Genomic DNA, 27,108 nt, shown 5'->3' with positions numbered 1-27,108 from the left:
GTACGAATTTTTTTGACGCTGGTACATTTTTTCTCAATTTTTTTTTGTTAAAAGTAATGACTCTGAATGAAAAACTTTCAATTTAAGAGAGAATTGTGTTACATGAAATCATTTGTAGGATGTAAACAATTTTGATTGCAAAGTTTGGTGTGACAATACGAAGATAAGATGTGTATGAAGTAATTTATCTATTTAACCTCTTTATTGCAACAGGCACACCTGAGCAATAATGATCGGCAGGAGGTTGGCAAGTATTTACAGAAGTGGCATTTCAGAGCCATCACAGTTTCTTGGGTAGAGGAAAAGGATGCTGAAGTCAAGGAGAAACAGTATATAGACATTGTTGGCAACCTACAGGGCTGTGCACCAGTTTTAAACAAAACATCTGGAAACTCAAAGAAAATCCACAAAAAGACTTGGCTCCGGAGATTTTTCAAATAAAATTCTTGAAAAACATCACAATTTTTTAATGATTTGTTTACTTTGGATTCTTTCCAAAGATGCTTTCCAATGATGCCTCAAATAATGTTCATCATTGAAAAGCTCAAAAATGAAATGTGGTGAAGTAAATCATGAGGGAGCATAGGAAGGCATCTGATGGATCCTAGCTATCCCTGAAAGCTGCTCAGGTTCATAACAATTTATATTTAATGTCTGAAATATTAAATTGTCAAAAAAAAACTTCAAATTGCCATCATGAATAATAAATCAGAAAAATTTGAAGCAACATGTTACAGTAGAAAAATCCAGACATTTTCAAAGATTTTATTCTATCTGATTTTCAATATACATGACAGCATATACTCAGTACAGCTTGCAAATCAAAGGAATAAATACACTTAAAACAAAAACACAATTTTTTGCCACTTTTCCTCACAGTTTCAACATGGTACAATTATCTATATCACTATGAACTTTTAACATGTTTTGGAATATAAATTTACTATATTTTAATTCTAATTGAATTTTTAAAAACATTTTCCCTGACAATGAAACATTAAGAGACCCAATGTAGACAAATTGAGACATATAATCAGTACCTATACTTATAACAACACAGTTGACTTGATATTTTATAGTTTAAGAGAAGTCTTATATTGTATTGCAGCATTCCTATATTCTGATGTCTTTAAGGAGTCAAGCGTTTTGGGTCCCTTGGGAATAAAGATGTCTTTCTGATATTGTCAAGGCCTAGATATAACATAGTCACTCTTTCCATGCCTGGAAATGAAAATATTAAAAATAATGTTAAAATTTATCTAAACTACCAACTCAAACTTCATGTTGGAAGATGACATATTTGTCAGTACAAGTTTTATTTTTAACAATGAACAGCATATAAACATGCAATGCACTTTGCACATAATACATTTTACATGTAGCACACTTTACATGCTAGATTGTTTTTGAAAAAGTAGTATTTAGTATTTTGAGTCGGCTCACCAATACCGCCACCAGCATGAGGCGGGGCGCCATACTTAAAGGAATCTATGTAGGCCTTGATACTCTCCAGACCTGTTAAAACACACACACAAATTAATCTGAAATTAGCAGATACATGTAGGTAACTCTGTATAACATTTACCACAAAAACACTTGATAATTTCCAGACCTGTTAAAATGCACAAAAATAATTTGAAACCAGCAGAGAGGTACAAGCAACTCTTATCCATTGTTTACCACAGAAACAAGGAGAGCAAATATTTGTATTGAAACTGGATCTGATAGAGGGTTATAGCCTGATGAACATACCAATGCCGTGTTCCTTGGCTCGTTCTGTTAAGTAAACTGGGTCGTGGATTCTCTGGGCACCAGACAAGATTTCCTCTCCTCTCATGAACATGTCATAAGAATTGGAGTATTTCTTCAAGATTAGAAATGCATTGTTTTAGTGAGCAGTGAATCATACACTAGTACCTTGATTCATTAACATAAAGCTTTGCTTGAGAATATCATTGAACATACTGGGTTTTGGGGGTCTGGCATGGTATAGAATGGGCGGACAGCCAGCGGAAACTTGTCTAGGATGTAAAAGTCTGTGTCATACTACAACAGAAAAACAGATAACTGCAAAATGCTGTAGAGAAAACAGAGTACTGTAATTTATATATTAAAAGTTAAAAATGAAAACAAAACCTATTTCTCAAATACTTGGGTACTGTAATAGACTCACATCTCAATAAGTAGAGGATCACTAACCTTGGCTTTGACCAATCGACCCAGAAGTTTCTCAGCCGGTGTACTCAAATCGTCCTCATCCCCCATCTCCACCCCATTCTCTCTCAACATCTTCACAGCTTCTGGGTACTCCAGGACCAAACTAAAATCAGGAACTCATTACTACACACAAGTTCATGAAGTTTATGCATTATATCAGTTATAGATAAAAATCATAAAATGTATATAATCATATATATACATGTATCAGATTACTAAGTTAGCTAGGTACTCACCTTGGCTCTAGAAATTTGAAGGGCTCTGAAGGATATTGCCTGTTGACTGTTTCTATTTCCTCCTGAAAGCTGTAAACAAGCAATGTATACATTGATGAAAATAGATGGCAATTTGAAAAGAAGACAGTGATATCAATATGACAAAAAATTAGAATTCCACGCTCTGTAGCAATAAAACTTTGATCTTACTTTTCCATCTATAAAATTGAGATTGATATTAAAGGGGGCTATGGGAACACAACGAACTCAAAAGACAATGAAACTGATTTAACTTCAGGACTTACTTGTCTCTGAGACCTTTGAAAATATTGATGAACATGTCTCCGATGACCTTCAGCACTTCATGGTAGTGAAATTTGAAGGACATCTCCAGATCTAGCCCCACAAACTCTGTCAAGTGTCTGTGGGTGTTGGAATCTTCTGCCCTAAACACTACAAGAAAAGGAAGGTTCTTGCAAATCACATTTACACTGACTTCTTCTTTAATAAACTAACGTAAACTTTGACAGTTTAAATTTTAGAAGTAAAGTTAATTGTTGCCCTTGCCATGATTTATTATAAACCATTCAAGAGAGCTGGTGACTTCTCTATAGTGAGGTTAAATCCTCACCGAACAGAATAACACGATTATCTTTACAGCTGAATGTTCTTTATTTAAACAATATCATGTCACTTGAAAGAAAAGAAAATGAACTGAAACTGCAATATATTGGAATTTTTCTGAGACAAGGGGTAACTGTATAATTCTGTTGAATATTTCTCTATCATACCCAAAATGTAATTGACCTAGAAAATATTATAATAAACCTGTACACAAAATTTCATTTCAGTATAGGCAACCTCTGCAAAGAAAATGATCGGAAATTGCAAGGTATTGGAACTTTTCTAAGTCCAAGTGCAATACATCTGTTGAGAATTGCTCAGTCGCAACCAAATCAAACTTGACCTAGATATTATTATAATAAACCTGTACACAAAATTTCATTTCAGTATGTGCAACCTCTGCGAAGAAAATGAACGGAAAATGTTCTTTGAAGGGGGGCATAAAAAAATCTTTAAATACAAAAATTCAATTTAATGATACATTACCTGCACCTACTGTGTAGACTTTGTCAAAGTCAGAACATATACACATCTGCTTGTAAAGCTGTGGAGATTGAGCGAGGAAAGCGCTGTTCTTAAAGTAGGACACTGTGAACACATTGGCTCCACCTTCCGAGGCAGCTGTCAATCAAAACAAAAGATGTTTAAAAATGTACCACGCTGGTTTCTGTTCTATGTTTGTGTCGGCTTTTTCAAATGAATTCAATAGTCTTTGTAGTTTTGGCAAAAAATTGTTTCCAACAAAATTACCTGAAATAATCTTTGGTGAATGAATTTCTATGAATCCCTGGCGGTCTAAATGTTCTCTAAAAAATCTGCATACTCCTGCCGTGATTCTAAATATCGCCTGATTGGTTGTTGTCCGCAGATCCAGAATTCGATTGTCAAGTCGTGTATCTTGATTGACCTTTGCCATACTCTGCAACAATCAGATAAAGGAATGAATATTCAGTATCCAGCTTTAATCCAGGTACCAAGAAAAGTAAAAACTTAGACCATATCAGTGATATGTAATGCTCAGTTCTGGAGGATCCATATAGTTATTTTTTCACTCTAAAAAGCTGTTTTACATCGAAAATAAAATTTAAAAAACGTCTGATAGTACATGTATCTGAAAAATATAAGTTTTGGAGGGAAGAAAAATGTTATGTTAAATGGTTATAGAACTGAAATCAATTTAAAAGTTCCTGGACAAGCATTGATAAAAACATGTACTATGAAAATATACCATGAAAAAGAAATTCTAATTCATAAACTCACGGTGTCAGTCTCTGGTCGAGAGGCATCCTCAATCAGCAGGGGCAGCTGTGGCTCAGCCGAACTCACCATCCACACCTGGAAATCAACACGCATCCTTATTACTAGTTAATCAAAAACTCTTTCTCCAAGATCATTCCTTACTTTATAATTTCACTTCACAAAATTTTTGTTGTCTTGAAAGATTAAGTATTAAATCATAAAACCTCCATAAACTATTACTGATTGTGATGCGTTTACCTGTTGACAATGCAGTTCCACATCTTGCTGTGTACATGATTCCACCCGCTGATCCACTTTCCGCACAAAGCCCTCCACATCAACTATTGACTCCTTGTTTATACTGCATGAAATAAAAATTTAAAAGATGTAAATCTAAAAGATAATAGGTGAGTGGTTACTGTAAATGAATCACATGTAATACAGCATCACACTATTTATTGCCTTTCTTCTGATTCTTTTTCACTGATTCAAGGAAATGCTGAATAGTGATAAAAACTTGACTTAATATGTGCTTTTAATGTTTACACTAATCAGTTCAAGAGAAAAATTGTGTACAAGATTTTGGAAGCATTAATTTATACACACGTACATTTATATTAAAGCTGAACACCGCTCGTAAATAGGCACTGTCTGCCATATTTCTCTCTCACTACCGTTATCCCTACAACCCCTATATAAGCTGGAGACCTCTTAGCAGTTTAAAGTATTTTGCTGTGGAGGTCTCACCTGTGTGGATGTACATCTTGATTGCTGTGTTACTCGGTCGTGATGAAATTTATCAAGTTTTACGCACTTTTTTCAAGACAGGAGAATACTAACATCAATTAAACTGGTCAAAATGTAATTTACAAACAGAATATGCACAAAAATAAGAATAAAATGCATAAATTCCAAAGACCACGAAAGGAATACTACCGTCAGCCACGAATTTCAGGTGTGAATTTGGTGCAACGAAATCAAAAGGTTTATATACCAGGTATCTGTGAGATGGTGCCTATTTACAAGCAGTGTACAGCTTTAACAGTAATTTTTATTTTCTCCCATGTACTAGAATGTAATTTTTTTTAGCACACTCTACAGTCAAATAAGCTTAAATCAGAATATCTATAAAACTAAAAAGTATACAATAACGTAATGTTTTAAATGCAGATTTTGAAGTTTGGCTGTGCTGTGAGCTTATAAACATAATTGTTCGGGTTTTATTTACCTTGCAATAAACTTAATCATTTGCTTGCTAGTTTCTTTCCCAACAGACGCTAAAGCCTGAACTGTCCATTTTTGCTGTCGTAACACAAAAAAACACTGCTTTCCTGCAAAGGCAAAAAATCAATAGCTACTGTAACATCAGAGCAAAAAATAATATTAAATTAGTTTTGCATAACTCATTTAAATTCAAAATATTAAACTACCGTATTTCACGGAATTTAGGTCGATACTTTTTTCCCCTGACATGTGGACCTCGCCCTATTCATCGCTTCGCCCAATTTATGTTTTTTTGTTTTTTTTGGTTGGAATTTTGCAAAAATTTATGCAACACTTCAATAAAATCATGAGTGTTTACTATAATACTGCTTGAATTTCTGTGTAAAAATCGTATGGATTTTAATCAATATACTGAAGTATTTTATCATTTAAACAAAATTAAATGTAAATAGATTTATTTCTTCTTACATTTCTTACTTAGATCACTGACTGAATCATTAAATGCTGTCATGCATTTTGATCGTGTGCTTACGATAAACAGGAAATCGATTTCGCGTGGTAAAAGTAAAATGAGAACCGTACAAAGGGTAATTACGGGGGAAATATCGTCGGGTAGAAATAAAAAAAAAACAATTTGTTTTCATAATAGAATACATGAACAAGTTTTTTTTCTGTATATTCAACATAAAACTTTCGATGAAATTTTAGCCAGGTGTCTCTGAAATCAGTCTAGGTAGCGCTGACTTTGTTTATACACAGTTGAACTCTCGGCACGTGCTACTCATGCCTCCAGGCTTCAATAAGATCAGAGGTTGACTCGTGTGTATATACACAGTAAAAAGTCACATAGAGACACAGGGTGGCATGTGCTACCGTAGTCATGCCTCCAGGCTAGGTAACTATCCCCCGGTTAACACCAGTTTGTACACATGGCAGGGAAGTAATAAAAAACGATCTTAAATTAAAACCGGCTGTACTGAATTATTTGGTTTGAAAATTTTGACGCAATTTCAGACATTTTCTTACGATGTTTTCAAGAAATACATTTTATTTCCCTTTTGTTTAAAACTGTGAAATAAGATAAAAGGCTACTATATGATAACGTTATTGGTTTAAACCATTTATTCATTAGAACTAGCGGTAATTTTTCGACCAATTCTTCGAAGTCGACCTATTTATACTTTTTTTTATATTATGGCTAAAAACGGCCTCCTTCGCCCAATAAACCGTATCGACCTAAATTCCGTGAAATACGGTATGTAAAACTAATTTTGTCGCTAAATTATAACAGTAAAACCAGCTTACAACGAACACACTTAATACGAATTCATGCTTACATTGACATGACTTTCATTCCCCACATTTTAATGTACAGAGGGTTTCACTTAAACTGATAGTCAATTTGTCAGAGAAAAATTATCAGATTAACCGAAATAGTGTTTTTGTGGTCTTTGATTTCAGCATAGAATAAAATAATATAATCAGACATGACATACATGTAGTTTGTAACAAATGAAAATTGCTTTTCCCTGGCCCTCTGTTTAGCCATGTCTTGCTGTAAAGTTTACAATTACTGATTAATTTCAAACCAACCTTTTGCTCTGCTGGTCTGTAAGCGGGCTCTGACCCAGACTTTCTCATCTGCCAAGTTCGTGGTAAGATCTTTCAACTCCACAAACTCGACATCTGGTTTTGAAGCAGACTGTATCATTGGCATGTTACCATACTTTCCCTTTGACACATCCTCTGTTTCAACAGCCTCCTGATGTTACAAAAAATTGTTTATTAAATTCATAATCTGTAAAATATATACTAGTACATGTATTTGGTTTCCTTACTGACCTGTATAACTAAAAATATACTTAAGAAGCACTCACATTTCCAATAATTTCAAACATGTCAAAAAAGATATTCCACAATTTGAATAATTTACAATTTTTTTTCTTCAGTACAGCGATAGTTTCGATATCAACTGTTTCCTTGCAGAATATTCTAAAATGTGATACTTAAAACTTTAATAAGTTATTTTCACATTCTTACATATGAATGATGCAACACATGGGCAACTTTAGATTCATACCAAATTGCATCATAATAAGAAAAATATTCCAGGTAAGGATATTGCCTGTGCTAATTAATGGATATCTATAAGATATATGGACTCCCGTTTACCTGCTGGGCGGGCTTATTCGCCGCTTTGTACTCTGCTTTTTTGGCTGCTTTCTCTGCATCTTTCTGAAGTTTCTTCAGAGCTTTCTTTGACAATGGCTGTCCATCAGGACTAATTCAATTAAAACTTTCAACATAAATAAAACCCAACTTATCATGCTAAATATTAATCTGCTATCAAATAATGAGATTATTGTAATTTCTAAAAACAGTACTTATAGAAATCTAAATCTTTTTATTCTGAAATTATTTTCAAATAATTGTAAAAATTGTAAGCATAATTTATGTACTGTTAGATATATATACACAGTTCAGTTAAATCAACATGTTTGTCTAAATATAATAGAATAAATCCAAACAAAGATAATAAACAAACACCTGTCCTAAGAATGAAACCATCTAAATATCTGAACAAATTCGGAATATATGATGCAACTAAATAGGATGTTTCTCATTGTAAGTAATTTTATGTTATTGCTTTAATGGATGTGAATACATGCCCTATAACAGTTTCAGTGTTCTCTTTCTCCATCAGACTTTCAGTGTTTCATCAATCGTTTCCCCCCGTTCCACACGTGTACGAAATCAACACTCGGAAATGGTAAGTTTCCCTTACCTATCAAATCGTACACTGACGATCATGTAAGTTCCGGTTTCGTGCACACGTGCCAGAGGTCAGTCCCAGCATGCATTAGGTTAGTTAGATAGACGACTATGAAGCGAAGTTGTAAGGTGGAAGAGCCGTTCGTGCGTAAACTTTAATTTCGACATATCCACGCACCCGCTTATCAATGAAGCCGAGAAAATGCCAAAAATTTCGAAAAGAAAACAACAACAGCCAAGCCAACTGAATGGTAAGTTAAAAATGTCAGTGATAATATTGTACAATATTTTTATTTACGCGTGCGCGTATGCCATTGAATCGATTTTTTGCAGTCGATTTTCAATTTACTAAGGATTGTTGCAGGAGTTTAGATGCCGCTAGAGCTATTACTATTTACACGAAATGCCAAAGAACTGGGAATTTCTGAGTGACAATTTTGGTTTGTTGCGCTTTAGCAGACGATTCCATAGCCTATCTCTCGTGCGTGAAAAAGTTCCTAATATTGTTGCATTCGATCACATGTTGACAACCAAAGTGGGTCAGACCGCATTTACCTGTGTACAGTTTGAGATAGAGACCGTCACGTTCATTCAATGAACGTGCGTTTGATTGTCCCCTTGTGATAATAATTTAAGATTACATGCGGACCACTGGGTGACAGCGTACGTGTACTTTCACTTTGACTAAATGAACCAGGGCTTGGGGTCAATTTAGTTTGCCAGCTTTCAATTGTTATTTAGTGTACCTGTAATTAATATAGATCAAATGTATATTCTGTTTAGATTTTAGATACAATTTTACCTTTTTTTCATTTGGAGTGGAAGATAGACTTGGATTCTTATGATAAAAGTATATGTGAATGCTATGAAAAAAGGGATGTTTAAGCTTAAAACTGGCTCACTTTATTATTCATTTCCTCCTTCTATATATAGTCATAATAATATACACAACTACATTTTGTGTGAATGCATGAACAATAAAAATTATTGTATTTAGAAGTTAAATAAAGAATTATCTTTGACTTCCCATTAGAAAAAATTATCCTAGACAAAACTACAAAGATTTAAGTTATGGCATAAAAAGTTATTACAATTAACCTCAATTATTATGACCCTATCATAGCTATTAATGTAGCATTTCTTTTTTTTTAATCAGAAAGGGGTACACTATTGCAGCTGGGGCACTGGTGTTAAAATTGTATTGATTAAAACTTCAGCTTTACCTAATACATGTATCCCTACCCCAAGTTTGGGATGCTGGTGAAAAGTATCAAAAGATCATGTAGCATTTGGATGCCTATGAAATGTATTTAGGAGTGAATTATTTTTGAATTGTTCATTTAAGGAGCAACTTGACTTTCGGGGTGAAACAACAATAATCAACTTATATTACCTTACAGCCCCACCCATAAACCATATACCATTATAATCAGTAACCTATAATTGCATTTGTCCCTATTGATAATTACCCTTCATGTAAAGTTCTTATAAGGAACCACTGATTTACCATAGACTAGTAATAGATGCTAAGGCAAGATACTCCATGCAGTAAAACATGCCCTATACTATTACACCATACCTATAAATATATCTTATAATGCATGATCATGTGACCACTTTTTCAGTGTTTGTCTGTGGCCTCCTTATTTTAGATTTGAATGAAATAAATTGTGACATAAAGTCATAAAAAATATTTCATTAAAAACCAAATATAATTTTTGAAAACACTTTCTTGACATTCAGTTAATCTTTCTTGGTCTCGTGAATAATTCATGCTCTATTCTAATTGGCTCCTTCAAACTTTCATGATGGAAATCTCAGTTTCACCAATCTCACCAATCCTACACCCGTAAAATTTTACAGTAGAAAAAATTCACCCCCCCCCCGAAACCTAAGGAGTTTGTCTTGTTATTATAGGACAAGTTCAACTTTTGACTTGCTATGCAAGACTGGGGACTAGCAGATGACAGTTATATAGATAAAATTTGATACAAGAAACACTTTCTGGCGACTTGCAGAATTCTCTTAAAAAATTGAAGTAAAAGGAAGAAATAAAAAAGAAGAAGGGGGGTCTGGAGGTCTTGCTTATAAGGTAGCTAGATTGTGTTTGAAATGCAATAATAGCCGGGTAATTAAGGCATTATAGGCGGGGGAATTCCTGGCCCCCGAGTCTTAGAGACAACCCTGCCGCAACTGTCTCCAAAGACCAAACTGGTGATATGATGTAATAGTTGTTGATTGTGATCTTATTCTTTAATGGTGTTTTGTAATTTTAGGTTGTGTAAAATGATATGTTATTATCATATTGCAAAAAATAGTTTTTAATTATACTGGAATTTATCTGTGCATACAAAGTGATTCAATCTGATTGCCTTTATACATGATACTTTTAAAGATTTAGCCTCATATTGAGTCTGGAATTGACATAAGGCATAAAACATATACGGTAGTATATTTTTTGGGATGTACTTGTAGAGGAGGTTGTTGTGTCTAGTTGTAAAGGGTTAAGCAAAAAAAAAAAAGGTGAAGTATTCAGTAGAATAACGAAAGTATATCAGATCTGCTGGGTAGCTGAATAGTGAATATAGATGAATATTCCACTGAAGTTATAGGCTGTCAGGTGAGTGCTGGGGGTGAGTGCTGGGGTCAGGTTTGGAGCATCGCATTGAGTAATTGGTGGGTTTATGTAATGATCACTTTGTGATTGATCCCCTGTCACCAAGAAAGAGCATCGGAAGACATCTACCCCCTAATCCGCTGATGATGTTAATGATAAACCAGTCACTTTTTATACACATTTATGTGTCCATTATGTATTACATCCTATATTGTATAAACTGGCAGAGATGTATTTTTTGGGATGTACTTGTAGAAGGGTGCTTAATGTTATGTCTAGTTATAGAGGGTTAAGCAAAAAAAAAAGCCAGAAAGAATCCACTGGGGTGTTGGGTCTTTGCAAAGGAAAATTACAAAAATATTTTTCAGCTAAGAAAATGGGGTAAGATAAACTGCCTTGATTTTTTTCAAAAACTTTTATGAAAAAAGAAATTAACAGATTTTTGTTGAGAGGGTAAAAGTATTTTTGAATCTTTAAATTTGTAAGAGGATAGCTTTTCCTTAGAATAAATTAACAGGTAGTTTGTTCTGATTTTTGAACAAGTGCTTATTCAAAAATTGTCTTTTGTTGGACAGGCTCATGTATGGTCACATCCTAGCATGCAACATACCCCAGAGCAAGCTAATCTTGGTGGCAGGTCATGCATGATTTAGAATAAATTCTTTAGCAGAAATGCATTACCATGGAGTGACCTTCGGGTATGCGGACCTCCTCGCGTGTTGTGGAGGTGTTTCATTATCCTGTTTGTTTTGCATGCAGGAATGCCCACAACCAGGTCTCACCATGCATGACAGCCCCAAATCAATGCACGTTTTAAGGCTGTTTATTCTGGGATACACTTGTTCCTGTTGGCAGGAGAATTTGATACCCAGTCACATGCATCAATTGCTTTAAACATGTTTATACGAAATAAAGGATATATGTTTGTACGGTAAATTGTGTGAGATATGAATTGTAGAAGGTGAATTGCATTCTCTAGAGTCTGTTAACGCGTGTGTATGAAGGATTCTCTTAGCTTGGTAGATCCTCTGTTTTTATTGATTGGTAGACGATAATGCTTATGAAATATTAAAGCATCTTTTATAGGCAGTTTATAAATGGCAATCTATATTTCAGTTCATTGAATGGAAAAAGAAACAGTGGGTGCATTTATATCAATTGCATATTTATACAAATTTAAAATATTTGTATAGACAGATTGAGTGATTAAGTAACAATACAAATTATCAATTGTTATTTGAATGTTGTTGATAGCTGTACATCAATATAAATACAATGTATTATAACACATAATTTTCAAGAATACGAGTAGGAGATAACAGAAAATTTGCTGTGTATCTAGAACTTGATCCTCTATTGATGTGTAATGTGTAACATTTCTTGGAAATACTACCAGTAATAAATATATTCTATGATTTTTTTTTTATATTTAATATTGAGTATATGTACATATTGCACTGAATTCTGTTAGAAATTTAGGATTACTATGTGTAATTTTCTCCTCAGAATTTTTTTTTATAGGGTTAGGGGAATAAAAAGTAAGAGACAACTCAGATGTAGGTATGAAATGTTAGGGCACTTAAAAATGTTTAAGATCTTTTGAAACGCATCACTAGTTGGGCTGTCTTATCAGAGCGGGAATTCGGTGTTTCTCGTGTTGGCCTGTGTCAATATACCTGCTGGACACTATACTTGGGTGGACATTGTATAATCTCCATTGTGTGGGAACTCAAGTGGCCAGTTATGTAATTCTCAGTTAAAGGGAAAATAGCATAATCTTCTGGGTAGGTCACACATTGGGGCTCTATGTAGGGGAACTTGAAGGGATGGAAGGATGGATGGAACAACCAGCTTTGATCTGTTTTGAGAGTTAGAAATCTAAAAGTGGTTTAGAGAAAGAGAATATCACTGCATTTATTAATTAAGTGATATTAAAATTTTATTTTAGCATGTTTTGGGGGGAAAGATATTTTTTTTTATAATTATGAAGTCCAACAACAAATTTATTTTTAGATAGAATTTGTCCCTTTTTTTAGCTGACCTCTTATCAAACCATCAATACTTTTACCTTGGGGCTCTATTTTAATTAATTAATTGATTGGCATTTTGAAATAACACTCTGTCATTAGTTCTCCCATTGTAAACCCTGTCTGAGAATGCATGAATAGTGGTGTAATTACAGGTATTTGCTGAAAAGCTTGGTCCAATCACATGTTTTCTTACCTGTCAATAGACTCAGTAGGTATATTCAACCAATGTGTTTATGCATGCTGGATACAGCCCACAGGTGTTCTACATGGCTGCTTTCCGGTCATGCATGACTGGAACAAATTAATTCCCCCCAACATGTGCATGTATGGAACTGTAACCTAGAGCTAAAAGAACTCTATACATCTATCTACCTGGCCATTTATTTGATACATTTGAAATAAAGTACTCTGTTTTCTCCCAAGCTGTAATTCAGTTCATTTTTATGGGTAGGAAATGTTTGTGAGCATTTTGTGTGGGTATATTTATCGTTGACTCAGGAAAGTGAAAAATGTGTATGTGTTAATAATCTAATTGGGAACGTAGTGACACAATTGTTTTCAGGTGTGATAATGGAGGCCAAGCGCACATGTAGTCAAGATTATGTAAGCTTCTAAGGATTAATGTGTTAGGTAATTTTATCAAAGGGTTTATGATATAACAGATATCACTGAGACACCAAAGACAAACCCAATCAGGTTCTAACAGCTCCCGGTAACAGTTTAAATAGTGGAAATGTTGATATTGTAACAACTGCTACATGGTATAAGGGGTGTGTGTGTTAGGTTTTAAACTATGCATGCATGACCATATATATACCCAGGAGTGAGATTTGCTGTGTTGTAGATATTTATCAGTGTAATTAGGGTTGAAACTTCTATTCAGTTATAGAAAGAAAGTTGTGTTTGGAGTTGATTATTAGGAATTTGTCAATGTCTGCTTGTAGAAAATGCTGGGAATCTTCCACCAAATGGCTCCAGAAGAAGGCGATCTGTCAAGACAGTAGTAGCAGACAATAATGGGAACCTCATTGAAAGGCCAGACACAGAAAGCAGAATTATAAAGAAATCTCTCAGGGGTTCTTCCTCCAAGAGCAAAACTAACTCGTCCAAGGAAAGCAAGGACCTGACAGAAAATGGAAACATGGTGGAAGAAACAGACACTGACAAACGGAGAATGAAGTCAACTTCTCCAGTGGATGATCACGAAGTCAGTAAAGAAGAGGATCCGGAAAATCCAGAGAGCAATGAGAAATCCACTGATCATCCAGAATCCATGGATAAAAGAATGGCAGTAGTCAGTGAGGAAGAGGGAGGGAGAAGTGTGCTGGAGAATGTGGATGCTGTAGTTAAAAAGGAAATGATGGATGATGAAATATCCGACGGAGTCAGTTGTGATCCGGGGAGTGAGGAAGAGGACAGTAATAACGAAGACTTCCAAAGCCTATCCCCCGGGGCGGGCCAGGGGTGGGGTGGTGGCCACGACAGCAGTGACATGAGTGAGGAACCCTTTCAGGAAGGGTGCCACTTTGAAATAGAAAATGGAATGTTCAAGTGTGAGTTCTGTGGTGTCTTAAAGGATACTGTCACTGAACTCAAAACCCATCTGAGGACACATACAGGAGAGAGACCTTTCCTGTGCTTGGTAAGTTGGCCATTGATGGTGGCTAAATTGAAGGTTTGGATAAGGTGGTGAGCAAGTAATCTATTTCTATGTGATGGCATCATTTGATATATGATCTGCTGAAAGTATAATTTTTCAATAAAAACCTCAGCTAGATTAGATGGTATGGTGCACTTCCATGTTGTGACATATTGTTTTTCTAAATAAACAATAAATAAAGTGTAATTATATATTAAGTAGTTTCTTTCCCAATCCCGTGAACTTACTACATAGCACAGTGGGTTAGAGGGATTGCTACGAATCTATAAGTCATGAGTTTGAATCCCGCTGAGAGGTTTTACATTTTTTACCTCTCCAACAATTTTCAAAAGCTATTTTTTGGTTAAATTGTATTATATATGAAAATTCTAAACTGGTGAAAGTATTCTAATTTTAATGTACTTTATTCTACATAAATATCAACATAACGATGTCCCATACCACCTTAAGTAACGTTATATGATGTTAAAATCTGATATTCAGTGTTATTTGATGATATAAAAGTAGAACATGTTTTGTAAGGTTGCCCATAGAGCAAAGTTTTGGACCTGCATTATATTTCATCAAGAGAGGATTCATGCTTCAGTAGTTTATCTTTTTGTTACATGGACCAATGGGCCCCAATGCTACTGGACAAGAAATAATTTTTTGAGTTGAAATTTTTTGAAATTTGAGGGAGAAGATTTTTAAAGTACATAAAAAATTATATAAAGATATATTTATTATTGAGACAAGCATACCTTTCCTTCAATTGTAAAATTAAACTATCCTTACAAAATAATATTTATCATTTCAACAGTACATATTTAAATACACCTTTGATTTAAGAACAGATTTATTCTATAATTGTTAATGGTGCAAAGCCATGCCCTTATACCACTCTCTTCAGATGACCAACGGGGAGATGCATGTCTTTATTAAACAAATGTATGTAAAAACAAGTTAAAAAGGTTAAATAAGAAAAACATTGTGTCTTTATCATCATATTTTGTTTATTTTACCTGTGCAGGTTTGCAACAAATCTTTCAATGCGAAGAGGACATTGCTGTATCACCAGTTTTCAGTACATGGTATAGAACACAAAAGCATCGCTGCCCGGTACCCAGACATTCGCAAGAGAAAGTTAGAAGCGGGAGAGCTAGTGGACGAATCCGTCATTCAGGACCTGGAGAAGAAACGCCAAAAATTTGAGACTGAGAATAACCTGAACTTGGCCAGAGATTGCTTGGACAGCAGTCTGCCATTCCTAGTTAATGGGGTGGTGGTGGAAACCAGTAAGAAGCGAGTCTGTGAGATTTGTAAGAAGGTGTGCATGAAGCCGAGTGATTTGAAGAGGCACATGATGTCACATACAGGTGAAAGGCCATTCAAATGTGAGGTGAGCAAACCAGCATTAAGTTTATACAAATCTACTCTGTAACTGTTATGTGAAATAGCCATACATACTCTGTATTTTGTGGCAACTGTAATTCTTAGATATTGTGATGACATGTATCGCTTTTCTCTGAATACATGTTTATAGACTTCTAATATTTGTAATTGGATAATAATTGTTTGTCCACTAAAGTGATCCTTTTAATTTAAGACAATCGATGAGAAATGGCCATTTATAATGTAAATGATTCCACTGTTTATCACACATAAACTCTTAACAATACATGTATAATATGTATATATCCTCAGGTTGAAAATATATATGTATATAAGTTTTATTTGAAGATTAATTTACATAGAAGCATTTTGTTATTAGTATTTGTTTTATAAATTTTTGTAACTTGCAGGTGTGTGGGAAACAATTTCGGGCCAAGAACAGCATGATGTATCACCTCAAGTCAGCTCACGGCTACATGCTGGAGCTGAGCCCAGGGCTAGAGGAGCGGTACCAGAAGCTCAAGAAGCAGAACAAAGTGCCCACGATGGGCAACGGGAAGGCCTCAAACGATGCTTCCCACCATAGAACCTCCCCCAGCCTGTCCTCGGAGGGAGGTTCTAACCCAGCAGTGTACCCAACCACCCCCTCCACCCTCTCCACAGCAGCCCTGCCCCTATACCACTCTCTACAGATGACCAACAGGGAGACACCATCTCCCTACTGCAGTGACAAATCCTTCAGGGATCCACTACAAGAGGAATCCTTGGGGGTCCTCAAACACAAAGACTCCACATTTGAATCTGTCAATCCCAAGATATTTGCACCTATTCCTTCACTTAGTGTAACACAGCTGGTCAAACCAGGTGGAATTACAGCAGGATATGAAATCCAGCAAGTCTCCAACTCAGGATCCTGTGATATGAAGGTGGACAGTGAAACTGTTCTGGTGACACGCCTGGACGGGACTCTGCCATATTCGGGACAGAAGGTGTGTGCATACAGGTGTTACCTCTGTGGGAAACTGTTCAATTACCTCAGCAAAATACAGTTCCATCTCTCATTCCACTTTGAGAGGGAAATCAAAACATATCATTGCAAACACTGTTCTGTATCACTTCCATTTCAGTATCAAATGCACAAACATGTGCGTAAATGCCATTCCAATTTGTTATCCAACACAGGCTTATCTACCTCAACTGCTGAATCTTCCACCCCTCCCACAGACTGCCTGGGTCCGAGTTCAGCCACTTCCCTCTCTGACCATTATAGTGTACTGAGATTTAAGAGGAAAGACAATGGATCTTACTGTTGCATGATCTGCAAGAAATCTTTCTGCCTAGAGTCTTCTCTTCTGAAACATATCAAAATGCACAGCAGTCATGATTTCTGTTACTGTAGAGATTGTGGGCAAGGATTTTCTGACTATGATGTTCTACGGAAACACTTCCAACAACAGCACGAAGAGCAACAGGGAAGTAATGCATGTGAAACTCCACACCATTCTATTGCTGGCAAAGAGTGGAAATGTGAGGAGTCCAATGGTGCCCTACCATCGGATCTGTCCAAGAAGTCTAGCTATGAAATGGCCGACATCAAAGCTGAAAGTACTAATATGGAGGAAAGAAAAGCAAAGGAAATTTTGGAGAAAGAAGGAATTGGCGAAGTAACAGTGGTGTTACCATGTGACCCTGATGATGAACAGAAAGCCCAAGGAAATGAGTCGACCTTGGATGACTGGCAAGAAGATGAAGAGGAGCAAGTAGATGATGTTAACAGCAGCGAGATACAGACAGCTCCCAAAAGGACCCTGTTGTCAAAAATGTCCGGGAAATCCAAGAGGAAGGCATCTCAGCCTGTGAGGTTTAATCATTTGAAGGAAAAAAAGATGGAAGATGATGAGAATCCAGCGGAAATGGACAAACCAGAGGCTGAATATCAGCCAACAAACGACATCAAAGAGGAAGAGGACTTGGAGATGGAGTCTTCCAACAACTTGAATGAATCCATACAGAGTAACAACTCCAGAACCTCTTCCCCAGCCAAATCCATAGCCTCTTCTTCAGAAATGGATTACAAATTCCCAGGGGCTCTTCCTGCTTCTGGCTTTTGGCCACCACCCATGTTGTCTAATGCTCAATTTCCCCACTCTCTGTTGGCTACAGGACAGTACCTTCAGGCTATGGCTTCCTCTGGCCATGTTGCTAATCCTGTATCACTAGCACAAGCTATGAACAACCCTGCTACTGCTCAAGCAATGTTGGCATCAGGACAGATGTCTTCTATAGCTCAAGCCATGGCCAATGCAGGTCATCTCCCAGGCTCTCTGGCTAACGCCATGACAACCGCTTCATCAAAGTCAATGTTCATGCCCCCAAATTTAGCTTCTGCTGCTGCTGCATTCATGCATCCATCTTTTTCATTTCCTCAAATTTATGCAATGCAAGCTGCTATTGCTTTTCAACAATCAAAACTGAACAACAATGTTAATACACCAAATGGGAAAACTGAAGTCAATGATACTTCCAAAGCAGATTCTTCAAAAGCTGCTGCTAGCAATGCAGATTCCGACGGACCCCTAGACCTCGCGACTTCCTCTCCCTCAGATGATAAGAACAGAAACAGCCCGTCCACATCGTCCGCTGGGAATTTGAGTGACAGCTCCATTCGTCTCCCTGATGATGGATCCCCCAACACCAGTACCCCGGGGGAGCTGGCTGAGGACTACAGGGACAGTCTAGTGGGGATGCCCAAGGTCCAGTGGTCCCCCAGTGATGGTGGCTCCCCATTTGGTTGGAACCACATGACGGCTGATGGCAGGAAGGTGACTTCCCTCTCCAGAACTCACTCCAGGTAAACAGCATAGGTATTAAGTAGATCCTTTTAGAACAAACATCTGAATGCCAAAGGCTCAAGTGATCTTTTCTGATCACAATTTGTCCGTTGTCTGTCGTCGTTGTCGTCGTCGTTGTTGTTGTAAACTTTTCACATTTTCATCTTCTTCTCAAGAACCACTGGGCCAATTTCAACCAAACTTGCCATAAAGTGATGCCATAGGTGAAGGGGATTCAGGTTTGTTCAAATGAAGAGCCACGCCCTCTTTCAAGGGGAGATAATTAGGAATTAGTGAAAAAGTAATGGTGTATTTTAAAAATCTTCTCTAGAACCAATTGGCCAGAAAAGCTGTAACTTGCGTGGAAGCATCTTCAGGTGGTGTAGATTCAAGTTTGTTCAAATCATGATCCCCGGGGGTACAGTGGGGCCACAATTGGGGGTCGAATTTTTACATAGGAATATTTAGAAAAATATCTTGAAAAATCTTCTTCCTAGAACCAATTGGCCAGAAAAGCTGTAACTTGCGTGGAAGCATCCTCAGGTAGTGTAGATTCAAATTTGTTCAAATCATGATCCCCAGGGGTACGATGGGGCCACAATTGAGAGTCGAATTTTTTGCATAGGAATATATAGAAAAATATCTTTAAAAATCTTCTTCTCAAGAACCAAATGGCCAGAAAAGCTGTAACTTGCATGGAAGCATCCTCAGGTAGTGTAGATTCAAGTTCAAATCATGATCCCCAGGGGTACGGTGGGGCCACAATTGGGGGGTCAAGTGGGGGGTCAAGGAATGTAAAGAGAAATATCTTAGTTTTGAAAATCAATTGAGCAGAAAAGCTGTTACTTGAGTGAAAGCGTTCTTAGGTAGTGTTATATATATAGAGAGAAAAATCTTTTAAAAATCAAATAAAAAAGGATGAAACTATAAAGGGGGGGGTCAAATTTTTACATTGGAAATAAATTTGATCATTCTCTAAAATATTTAGTATATAGTATTACTAATGTGCAGTCATATTGACATTTGTTGATTCTCAGTTGTTTAGACTGTGGTCCTGGATAATTATTGTGCCTCATATAAGGTTCAAAGTTTGATGTAGGTTTATATTTAGCTGATTTTATTATGTCTAGTGTTGCTCAGGTGAGCGATGTGGCCCATGGGCCTCTTGTTTAGCTCACCTTAGCTTAAAGCGGAAGACCAATTAAATTTGATAATGTTTTTAATTTGAGCGCCTTAAGGTACAATTTTCTTCCGTCACATATAGGATTTTTTTTAATAAAATACAATAACTAGCTAGTACAATGTAGTTGAAGATGAATATGTACCTATAGATATGCATATTCTCATATATTATTTGATCGTCTTATAAAGTGAGGGGACAGAACTAAAATAAAGGAAAATGGAAGTTAACAGTTTACCCCTACCAAAAATTTAGTTTCACATCTTGCATAGGATCTTGTTTTTGGTAAAAATGGTATTTCAAAAGGGTACAATGTCAAAGATTAAGTGTAGGAAAATAAGTGTAAAATTTGGATACAGTTTATTTTATGGTATTCTTTTTTTGTTTTTCTACCGCACATGGCACAATGGCACAATATCCTTTAAACACCCATATAAAGCCATTGTTGCTCAGGTGAGCGATGTGGCCCCATGGGCCTCTTGTTTTTAAAAAGGAGGATGGGGATTTAGTTGGCTTCAACAGTTGATTGTAAAGTTTACACTAAATGGTAAATTTACCAGTTTTATAATAAAAAAGGTTTTGTAAAACTTCTGGTGTTACAAGGAGAGTATATAAAGATTTTATGTATTAATCATATATAGTAACCTGTGTATATTGTAGACTGTAGATTGTGAACTCTATCTCCTGTATATTGTAGACTTCCTATTGTGAATTCCCCTGTCAATCGGGACCAGATCTGTAAGCCCACCACCCTGGACGACGGACGGCAGGTGTTTACCTGTCCATTCTGTAGCAAGAACTTCTCCTCTTACTCGGATATCAACAGACACATGGATTTCCATGAAGGTATATTTACAAAGTACATTTAGTGTATATTTTCCCTTATGTTTGCATTGGAAATTTCCAACATTCTATTTTCTATGAGTACACTTTGCGAATTCATGTGACATGAGCACAGATATAAACATTGCCTCGTGTTTTGATTATAGCTATTATTGTAAGATTAAACAAAACATTCAAACTGACAAAACCAATTTGACATGTACTAATGGAAATAATCGTTAAATCAAATCTATTCATCAATTAAAAGGTTTTTTTCAACAAAGTTTCTGGCACTATATGTTTAGTCGCGTAAGCGAATTAAATACCATGTTAATATGGCTGTTCCATGATTGTTTCATATCCTGACTAAGAGTGTTTTCTGGCTTTAAAGCGATGATGAACAAATATTTCATACAAATAGGCATAAGTATGTCGAATAAAAATAGAAGCACTGAATGCTTATTTTTGGATGTCATTGGTCCTATAACACACCAAGCAGTGCAGACAAATTATCATACAGCTCTAATGCGCGGTACTCAATTTGTCTGCACTGCTTGGTGTGTTATAGGACCAACTACATCCAAAAATAAGCATTCAATGCTTAAATGAAGACATGAGAAGGAAGATTGGACTGATATAAAGTCAATAGATCATTCATCTCTTTCTTACTGGGTCTCTCTTTTTTTTCTTGTTATTTTATACATGTTCTAATAAAAAAAATCTCGATTGTAGTTTGAAATATCATTGACATGCATCTGTTTATCATTAATTTTTCAGATATTCGTCCTTACAAATGTAAATACTGTGAATACTACGCCAGGACTAACAGTCAGCTCAAAGTTCACATGATGAGGCATCAAGGTTTGAACAATTTATTTACTAGTTCACATGATGAGGCATCAAGGTTTGAACAATTTATTTACTAGTTCACATGATGAGGCATCAAGGTTTGAACTATTTATTTACTAGTTCACATGATGAGGCATCAAGGTTTGAACTATTTATTTACTAGTTCACATGATGAGGCATCAAGGTTTGAACTATTTATTTACTAGTTCACATGATGAGGCATCAAGGTTTGAACTATTTATTTACTAGTTCACATGATGAGGCATCAAGGTTTGAACAATTTATTTACTAGTTCACATGATGAGGCATCAAGGTTTGAACAATTTATTTACTAGTTCACATGATGAGGCATCAAGGTTTGAACTATTTTTTACTAGTTTACATGATGAGGCATCAAGGTTTGAACTATTTATTTACTAGTTCACATGATGAGGCATCAAGGTTTGAACAATTTATTCACTAGTTCACATGATGAGGCATCAAGGTTTGAACTATTTATTCACTAGTTCACATGATGAGGCATCAAGGTTTGAACTATTTATTCACTAGTTCACATGATGAGGCATCAAGGTTTGAACAATTTATTCACTAGTTCACATGATGAGGCATCAAGGTTTGAACTATTTATTTACTAGTTCACATGATGAGGCATCAAGGTTTGAACTATTTATTCACTAGTTCACATGATGAGGCATCAAGGTTTGAACTATTTATTCACTAGTTCACATGATGAGGCATCAAGGTTTGAACTATTTATTTACTAGTTCACATGATGAGGCATCAAGGTTTGAACAATTTATTCACTAGTTCACATGATGAGTCATCAAGGTTTGAACAATTTATTTACTAGTTCACATGATGAGGCATCAAGGTTTGAACAATTTATTTACTAGTTCACATGATGAGGCATCAAGTTTTGAACAATTTATTTACTAGTTCACATGATGAGGCATCAAGTTTTGAACTACTTATTTACTAGTTCACATGATGAGGCATCAAGGTTTGAACTACTTATTTACTAGTTCACATGATGAATCATCAAGGTTTGAACCATTATTTACTATGGTAGTCTTTTTGTCCGTCTCTAGAAGTCTATGGTCATTCTTTTGGTGATTTATGGATAGTTCCTTTTTATCATTTTTTGAAATCTTTTAGAATTTGTATTAAAAAGAATTCATATCAAACAGTATGTTGAACAAAAGAACTTAACGCTATGTGCAATTCACTTTTTTCATTAAGTTGAATTTAAAAGGCACTATTTATTTTATTATACTTAATGTCTGAATTTTGAACAAAACTTAACTGACTTCTTTAGAAATGACATGAATTCTACAGCGAACTGTACGCACATAATTTACAGGCATGTAGCAATTCATTGTGTTACCCATTGCCAAGTGTGTTGCTAACACGGAGGGTAACAGAACGGATTATAAACTGCATCGGATTTCAGTATTTAACATGAATGTATAATAATGTATTTACTTCAGGTATTCGAGAGTTTTGCTGCAAAGTCTGTAACTACAAAGGAGTGACACAATCAGATCTAAACCGACACATGAAATCCCAGATCCACATGTTGAAATCCAGAAATGAGTGCAGTTTCTGTGGGGAGGGTTTTGTAACGGCCAAGAACCTGGAGAAACACCTTGACGGGAACTGTATTGTCAAGGTGCAACAAGAAAAGGGAGAGTATCTATTTTAATCACACAGACTGGAACACTATTTTATTCAGGGTATTAAAAATCAGCATTTTTTAAGTTGGTATGAAAGATGATATTGTTATGGTAACATGATTAGAACCATCTACTTTGGCTTTTTCATTGGGGTTGATCAGTGATTGAATTCGTATGCATATCATTTTTTGTAGTAGTATATTTTGTTTAATAACACATTAAAATAATGGATATACATACCATGTAACATAAAATGTCACTGCAATATATTTTTTTTGCTTAGAAAATTAAAATTTGTGGAATCAAGTACACATATTCCGACATTATACCATTTTATTATGAAGTATTATACAAACATAACATCCTGTGAAATAATCACGTTACATACCCGATATTGAACTTTATGCAGTGGTTTATGTACTTTTTAACCTGTACAGTTGGATATTGCACTTTCACACAAGATTTCACACACTTAATTAAGAGATGACAAATTAAGTAATGAAGAGATTACCATACATTTAGTCTTTAGTTTGTGAACATTTGTCCTTGAACAGGGTCTCCTATACCAGGCATTATAAATTTCAGCCAAGGTGTACTGATTTAGGTGAAAGCTTATTGTTCATGTACATGGATATTTTACGCGACACTCTAAGGGATGTTGACTGGAATAGATGTATATTTGGCTTGGTAGACTATAAAGGTGTGATTATGGGCTGAGACGGTGTCACTTATACATATCGTTTTACAACACGGCTACTGCTCTTTTTGGTGTGCCTGTAAACTGTAAACAGGAAAGCTGATCCCCCCATTATTGAAATCCATGTTTGCTTACTCTTTATAAATGATATTTGTTGGGTCTCTGTTTTGTTGTTTTGTTTATTTTTCCACACAATTTATGAATTTTTACCTCGTATTGTCAATGATATTCAAGGGTTCTATGTTCGAGAATTATTTTAAATTATTTTACACTGAAACTTAGTTGTTATAGGATCTTGAATTCTTGAGCTCTGTGGCTTGATGGCAGTTGTACTTTTGTTTGAGTAGTTAACAGTTGTATATTTTAACATCATTTGAAATTTTACAGAAATGTGTATATATATTTTAAGTTTTCCATAGTTTATTTGTCCCAAGATATTAAAATTATCCATTATATGAGATACATGTATATATAATTTTCATTGAAGGTTTTTTGGTTGTGAGTTTATATATTTGTTACCAAGTTTACAATACAACAAGAAACATTCCTATTGTTGATATTTTCTTTTTTGTCATTGTGATAATTAATTTTCAATCAAACTAGTTTGTTAATTTGTTCTACAAGAAACTTTGTTGATACTTTGTAATTTTGTGTTCATTTTTTTGCATTATTGAAATGCCAGTGGTTCTGCTACAAATTAATCCATTATAATGTTTTCTCTTGTGGCTACACAATTCGTTATCCAAGTGTTAGTGTTTTTGTAATAGACCACCAATTTTGGGGTTGTCAAAACATGCAGTGACTTATTCATGGATATTACTTTGTTGCAAATCTCCTGATTTTGAATCCAACCTTCAAGAGAAAAGTGGAATTGCTATCCGAAAATGTATCATGTGTAAAATATTACTGTCATGATGAATGTATATTACTTTTGGTTTTGAAGTTTAGTTAATTGTTGATTCCTTATCAAGCTTAGTATTACCGGTATATTAAGCTTAAGTACCGGTATGTATATTTCATTTATATAAATCAAGCTTGTATGTTCACATTTACATGTACTTGTCAATTACCGGTAATTTCTCACAGTTTCCTTTGTGTTAATTTGCAAAGATTAACAGGAAACAGGAATTTCAAAAAACCACTTTTTAGCATATGAAAAACAGCAATATATTAATCGGGTATTCATGGTTTTTTCTTAAGAAATTAAAAACATTTACAGGTTGTTTTTGAACATATCACAAATCAAGGGGGATAATTTTATATTCCTTTTAAACATTTTTGTTGTTTTTCTGATACATTCCTATGTTTATAGCAATCAACTGAAAATTGTGCAACAATCCACATTTTTTAAAAGTTTATTTAACAGTGCAATTGGACCTAAATTGGCAGCCCATATTCATTATTTTTTCCATATCATACCATTCCTTTCAGTTAGGCAGATCTGAGCTCCCATGTTTTTGGTATCCTACACATGTGATTCCTCTTTAGTATTCTGTGGTCTTTATACAATGGTTTGGTATTGTTTGAAAATGTGCGTCAAATTTGTCAGATTTTTCATGATTATGTATATTGTACTCATTTTGATTAGGTCTTTCTTCTTGGCAGTGTTTTACAAAATGACTTGCAACTAAAGTAATAAATGCTTCTTTTTCATAATTCAAATGACTTTTCAAATCCAGCCGTATAAATCATGACAATGGATATTAAAATTGCTATGAATAAATAGTTTTGTATAAAGGACTATGTGTGGTATGGTCAAATATCTGCCCCCGATTTTAACCAATTTTTCAATAGTATCGTATAAAAATAAAATCTTCACAAATTATTGTATAGAGGATGCCTATAACTATAATAATGATTTTAGTCATCATTGCTCTTTCGCTGTGTATCTATGACATCACCTAAATGGCCCAATTCCCGCAAATTTGCAAACAAATGAAAATATTCTCATTTTTGCTCTATATTTTGCATTCGGAAGTATAGAGCGCAGGTCTGCTCAAGTGCGATTTTAACATATGTTTTTCTTCAGATAGTTATACACATTATACTAAAATATGGTACTTGAGCAAGCCTGCGCTCGATGTTTCCCAGTCGAAAAACCATCGGAAAACACCCATATTTTGCTACAAAACATCAATTTATCAAAATAATGCAATATTCATGACGTCATTTCTACATTATGACGTCACTGTGGTGATAACCTTTTACACCTTTATTTCCAATATGATTTTAACTATCTTTCACCTTATTTTCAAGCTCTTTCTAAAACTTTGATTTTGGGGGGCAAAAATTGCATAAAACTGCACTTAGTCCTTTTACACATTGATAACTACATGGTATATCATATTGTTGTTTAGACTTAAACTGACTAGAATTAGACTTAGAATTAGACTTGTGAAATCACTACTCTAAAATACACAAAACAATTTCAGTTTCTGTAGATTGGTCAAGAATATGTTGCAAGTTTTTTTGTAAAACTCGGCCCTGATTTTCTGAAGGGTATTAGTGAACTGTGATCATGAGGTGAGCACAGAGAGAAGTGATTGTTGATTGTCCAGGATCGTTGTAGTTTAGTGCTGTACTGTTCCTGATACAATGTGTATATATATACTTATTTACCACTGAAATCCAGGTTATTTGTACATACAGGTATTTACAATAATATCCCAACTTACATTGAAATTCAATTATATTATTATATTAATGTTATAAATCAAACTTATATAGTATATGTGTATCTTTATCATTCCATTTGTTGATATATGTACAATTCTATCAAGAAACCCTGTTGTTCATCGATTCAGAATGAGCTATCTAGAAATAAAGAGTTTAGTTATTGTCAACTGATTGTTTGCTTTGTTTTTAATATTGTCATCAGAATTTAACACATTCGTTGGGGGGGGGGGGGGAATTATGGACCAAAATATTCATGAACTTTAAATTCTTTTGTTTGTTTGTACACTTATCATTTAACTACAGTATTTTTACTGTATAAAAGGTTATTTTCACCCCATGTAATTTTCGCCCTTCTACACTTGCAAACAGTTTCACCTGATCTTGAATTCGCACAGACACAGTTGTGTTTTA

General features: G+C 35.1%; 2 protein-coding genes across 5 annotated transcripts; one reads left to right on the top strand and one right to left on the bottom strand.

The window, feature by feature from the left end:
- Window positions 1-749: 749 nt before the first annotated feature.
- LOC105318483 (aspartate--tRNA ligase, cytoplasmic) lies at window positions 750-8,439 on the bottom strand. Of its 2 annotated transcripts, none has more exons than XM_011415644.4 (15): window positions 8,305-8,439; window positions 7,692-7,800; window positions 7,113-7,281; window positions 5,524-5,626; window positions 4,554-4,656; window positions 4,317-4,391; window positions 3,807-3,975; window positions 3,543-3,677; window positions 2,738-2,885; window positions 2,454-2,522; window positions 2,200-2,320; window positions 1,966-2,046; window positions 1,753-1,864; window positions 1,444-1,515; window positions 750-1,221 (listed from the first exon to the last, which is right to left on the bottom strand). In XM_011415644.4, the coding sequence occupies exons 1-15, from the start codon at window positions 8,328-8,330 to the stop codon at window positions 1,130-1,132; spliced, it is 1,584 nt and encodes a 527-aa protein (XP_011413946.3). In that variant the 5' UTR covers window positions 8,331-8,439; the 3' UTR covers window positions 750-1,129. The 2 variants fall into 2 exon arrangements, with proteins under 2 accessions (XP_011413946.3, XP_011413945.3); XM_011415643.4 differs by having other exon boundaries at window positions 8,189-8,330.
- Window positions 8,407-23,709, top strand: LOC105318482 (zinc finger protein Xfin). 3 transcript variants are annotated; one of them, XM_066086239.1, is made up of 7 exons: window positions 8,407-8,542; window positions 13,883-14,580; window positions 15,608-15,976; window positions 16,380-18,820; window positions 20,678-20,826; window positions 21,580-21,663; window positions 23,139-23,709. In XM_066086239.1, exons 1-7 carry the CDS (start codon window positions 8,494-8,496, stop codon window positions 23,351-23,353), a joined length of 4,005 nt encoding a protein of 1,334 aa, XP_065942311.1. In that variant the 5' UTR covers window positions 8,407-8,493; the 3' UTR covers window positions 23,354-23,709. The 3 variants fall into 3 exon arrangements, with proteins under 3 accessions (XP_065942311.1, XP_065942312.1, XP_065942313.1); XM_066086240.1 differs by lacking the exon at window positions 8,407-8,542 and adding an exon at window positions 13,366-13,385; XM_066086241.1 differs by lacking the exon at window positions 8,407-8,542 and adding an exon at window positions 13,605-13,708.
- Window positions 23,710-27,108: the final 3,399 nt, after the last annotated feature.

This window comes from Magallana gigas, chromosome 5 (assembly GCF_963853765.1).
Source record: "Magallana gigas chromosome 5, xbMagGiga1.1, whole genome shotgun sequence".
Lineage (NCBI taxonomy): Eukaryota > Metazoa > Mollusca > Bivalvia > Ostreida > Ostreidae > Magallana > Magallana gigas.
This window is presented reverse-complemented; position numbering and strand designations above follow the sequence as displayed.

Coding starts and splice junctions, on each gene's coding strand:
- LOC105318483 (XM_011415643.4), bottom strand. CDS start 8,220: ATGGAGAAAGAGAACACTGAAACTGTTATAGG. Junction 2,886..3,542: donor AGTCTACACAGTAGGTGCAG/GTAATGTATCAT, acceptor CTTTTCTTGTAG/TGTTTAGGGCAGAAGATTCC. Junction 2,321..2,453: donor TTCAAATTTCTAGAGCCAAG/GTGAGTACCTAG, acceptor TCCTGATTTTAG/TTTGGTCCTGGAGTACCCAG.
- LOC105318482 (XM_066086239.1), top strand. CDS start 8,494: ATGCCAAAAATTTCGAAAAGAAAACAACAACAGCCAAGCCAACTGAAT. Junction 14,581..15,607: donor AGAGACCTTTCCTGTGCTTG/GTAAGTTGGCCA, acceptor TTACCTGTGCAG/GTTTGCAACAAATCTTTCAA. Junction 21,664..23,138: donor TCACATGATGAGGCATCAAG/GTTTGAACAATT, acceptor TATTTACTTCAG/GTATTCGAGAGTTTTGCTGC.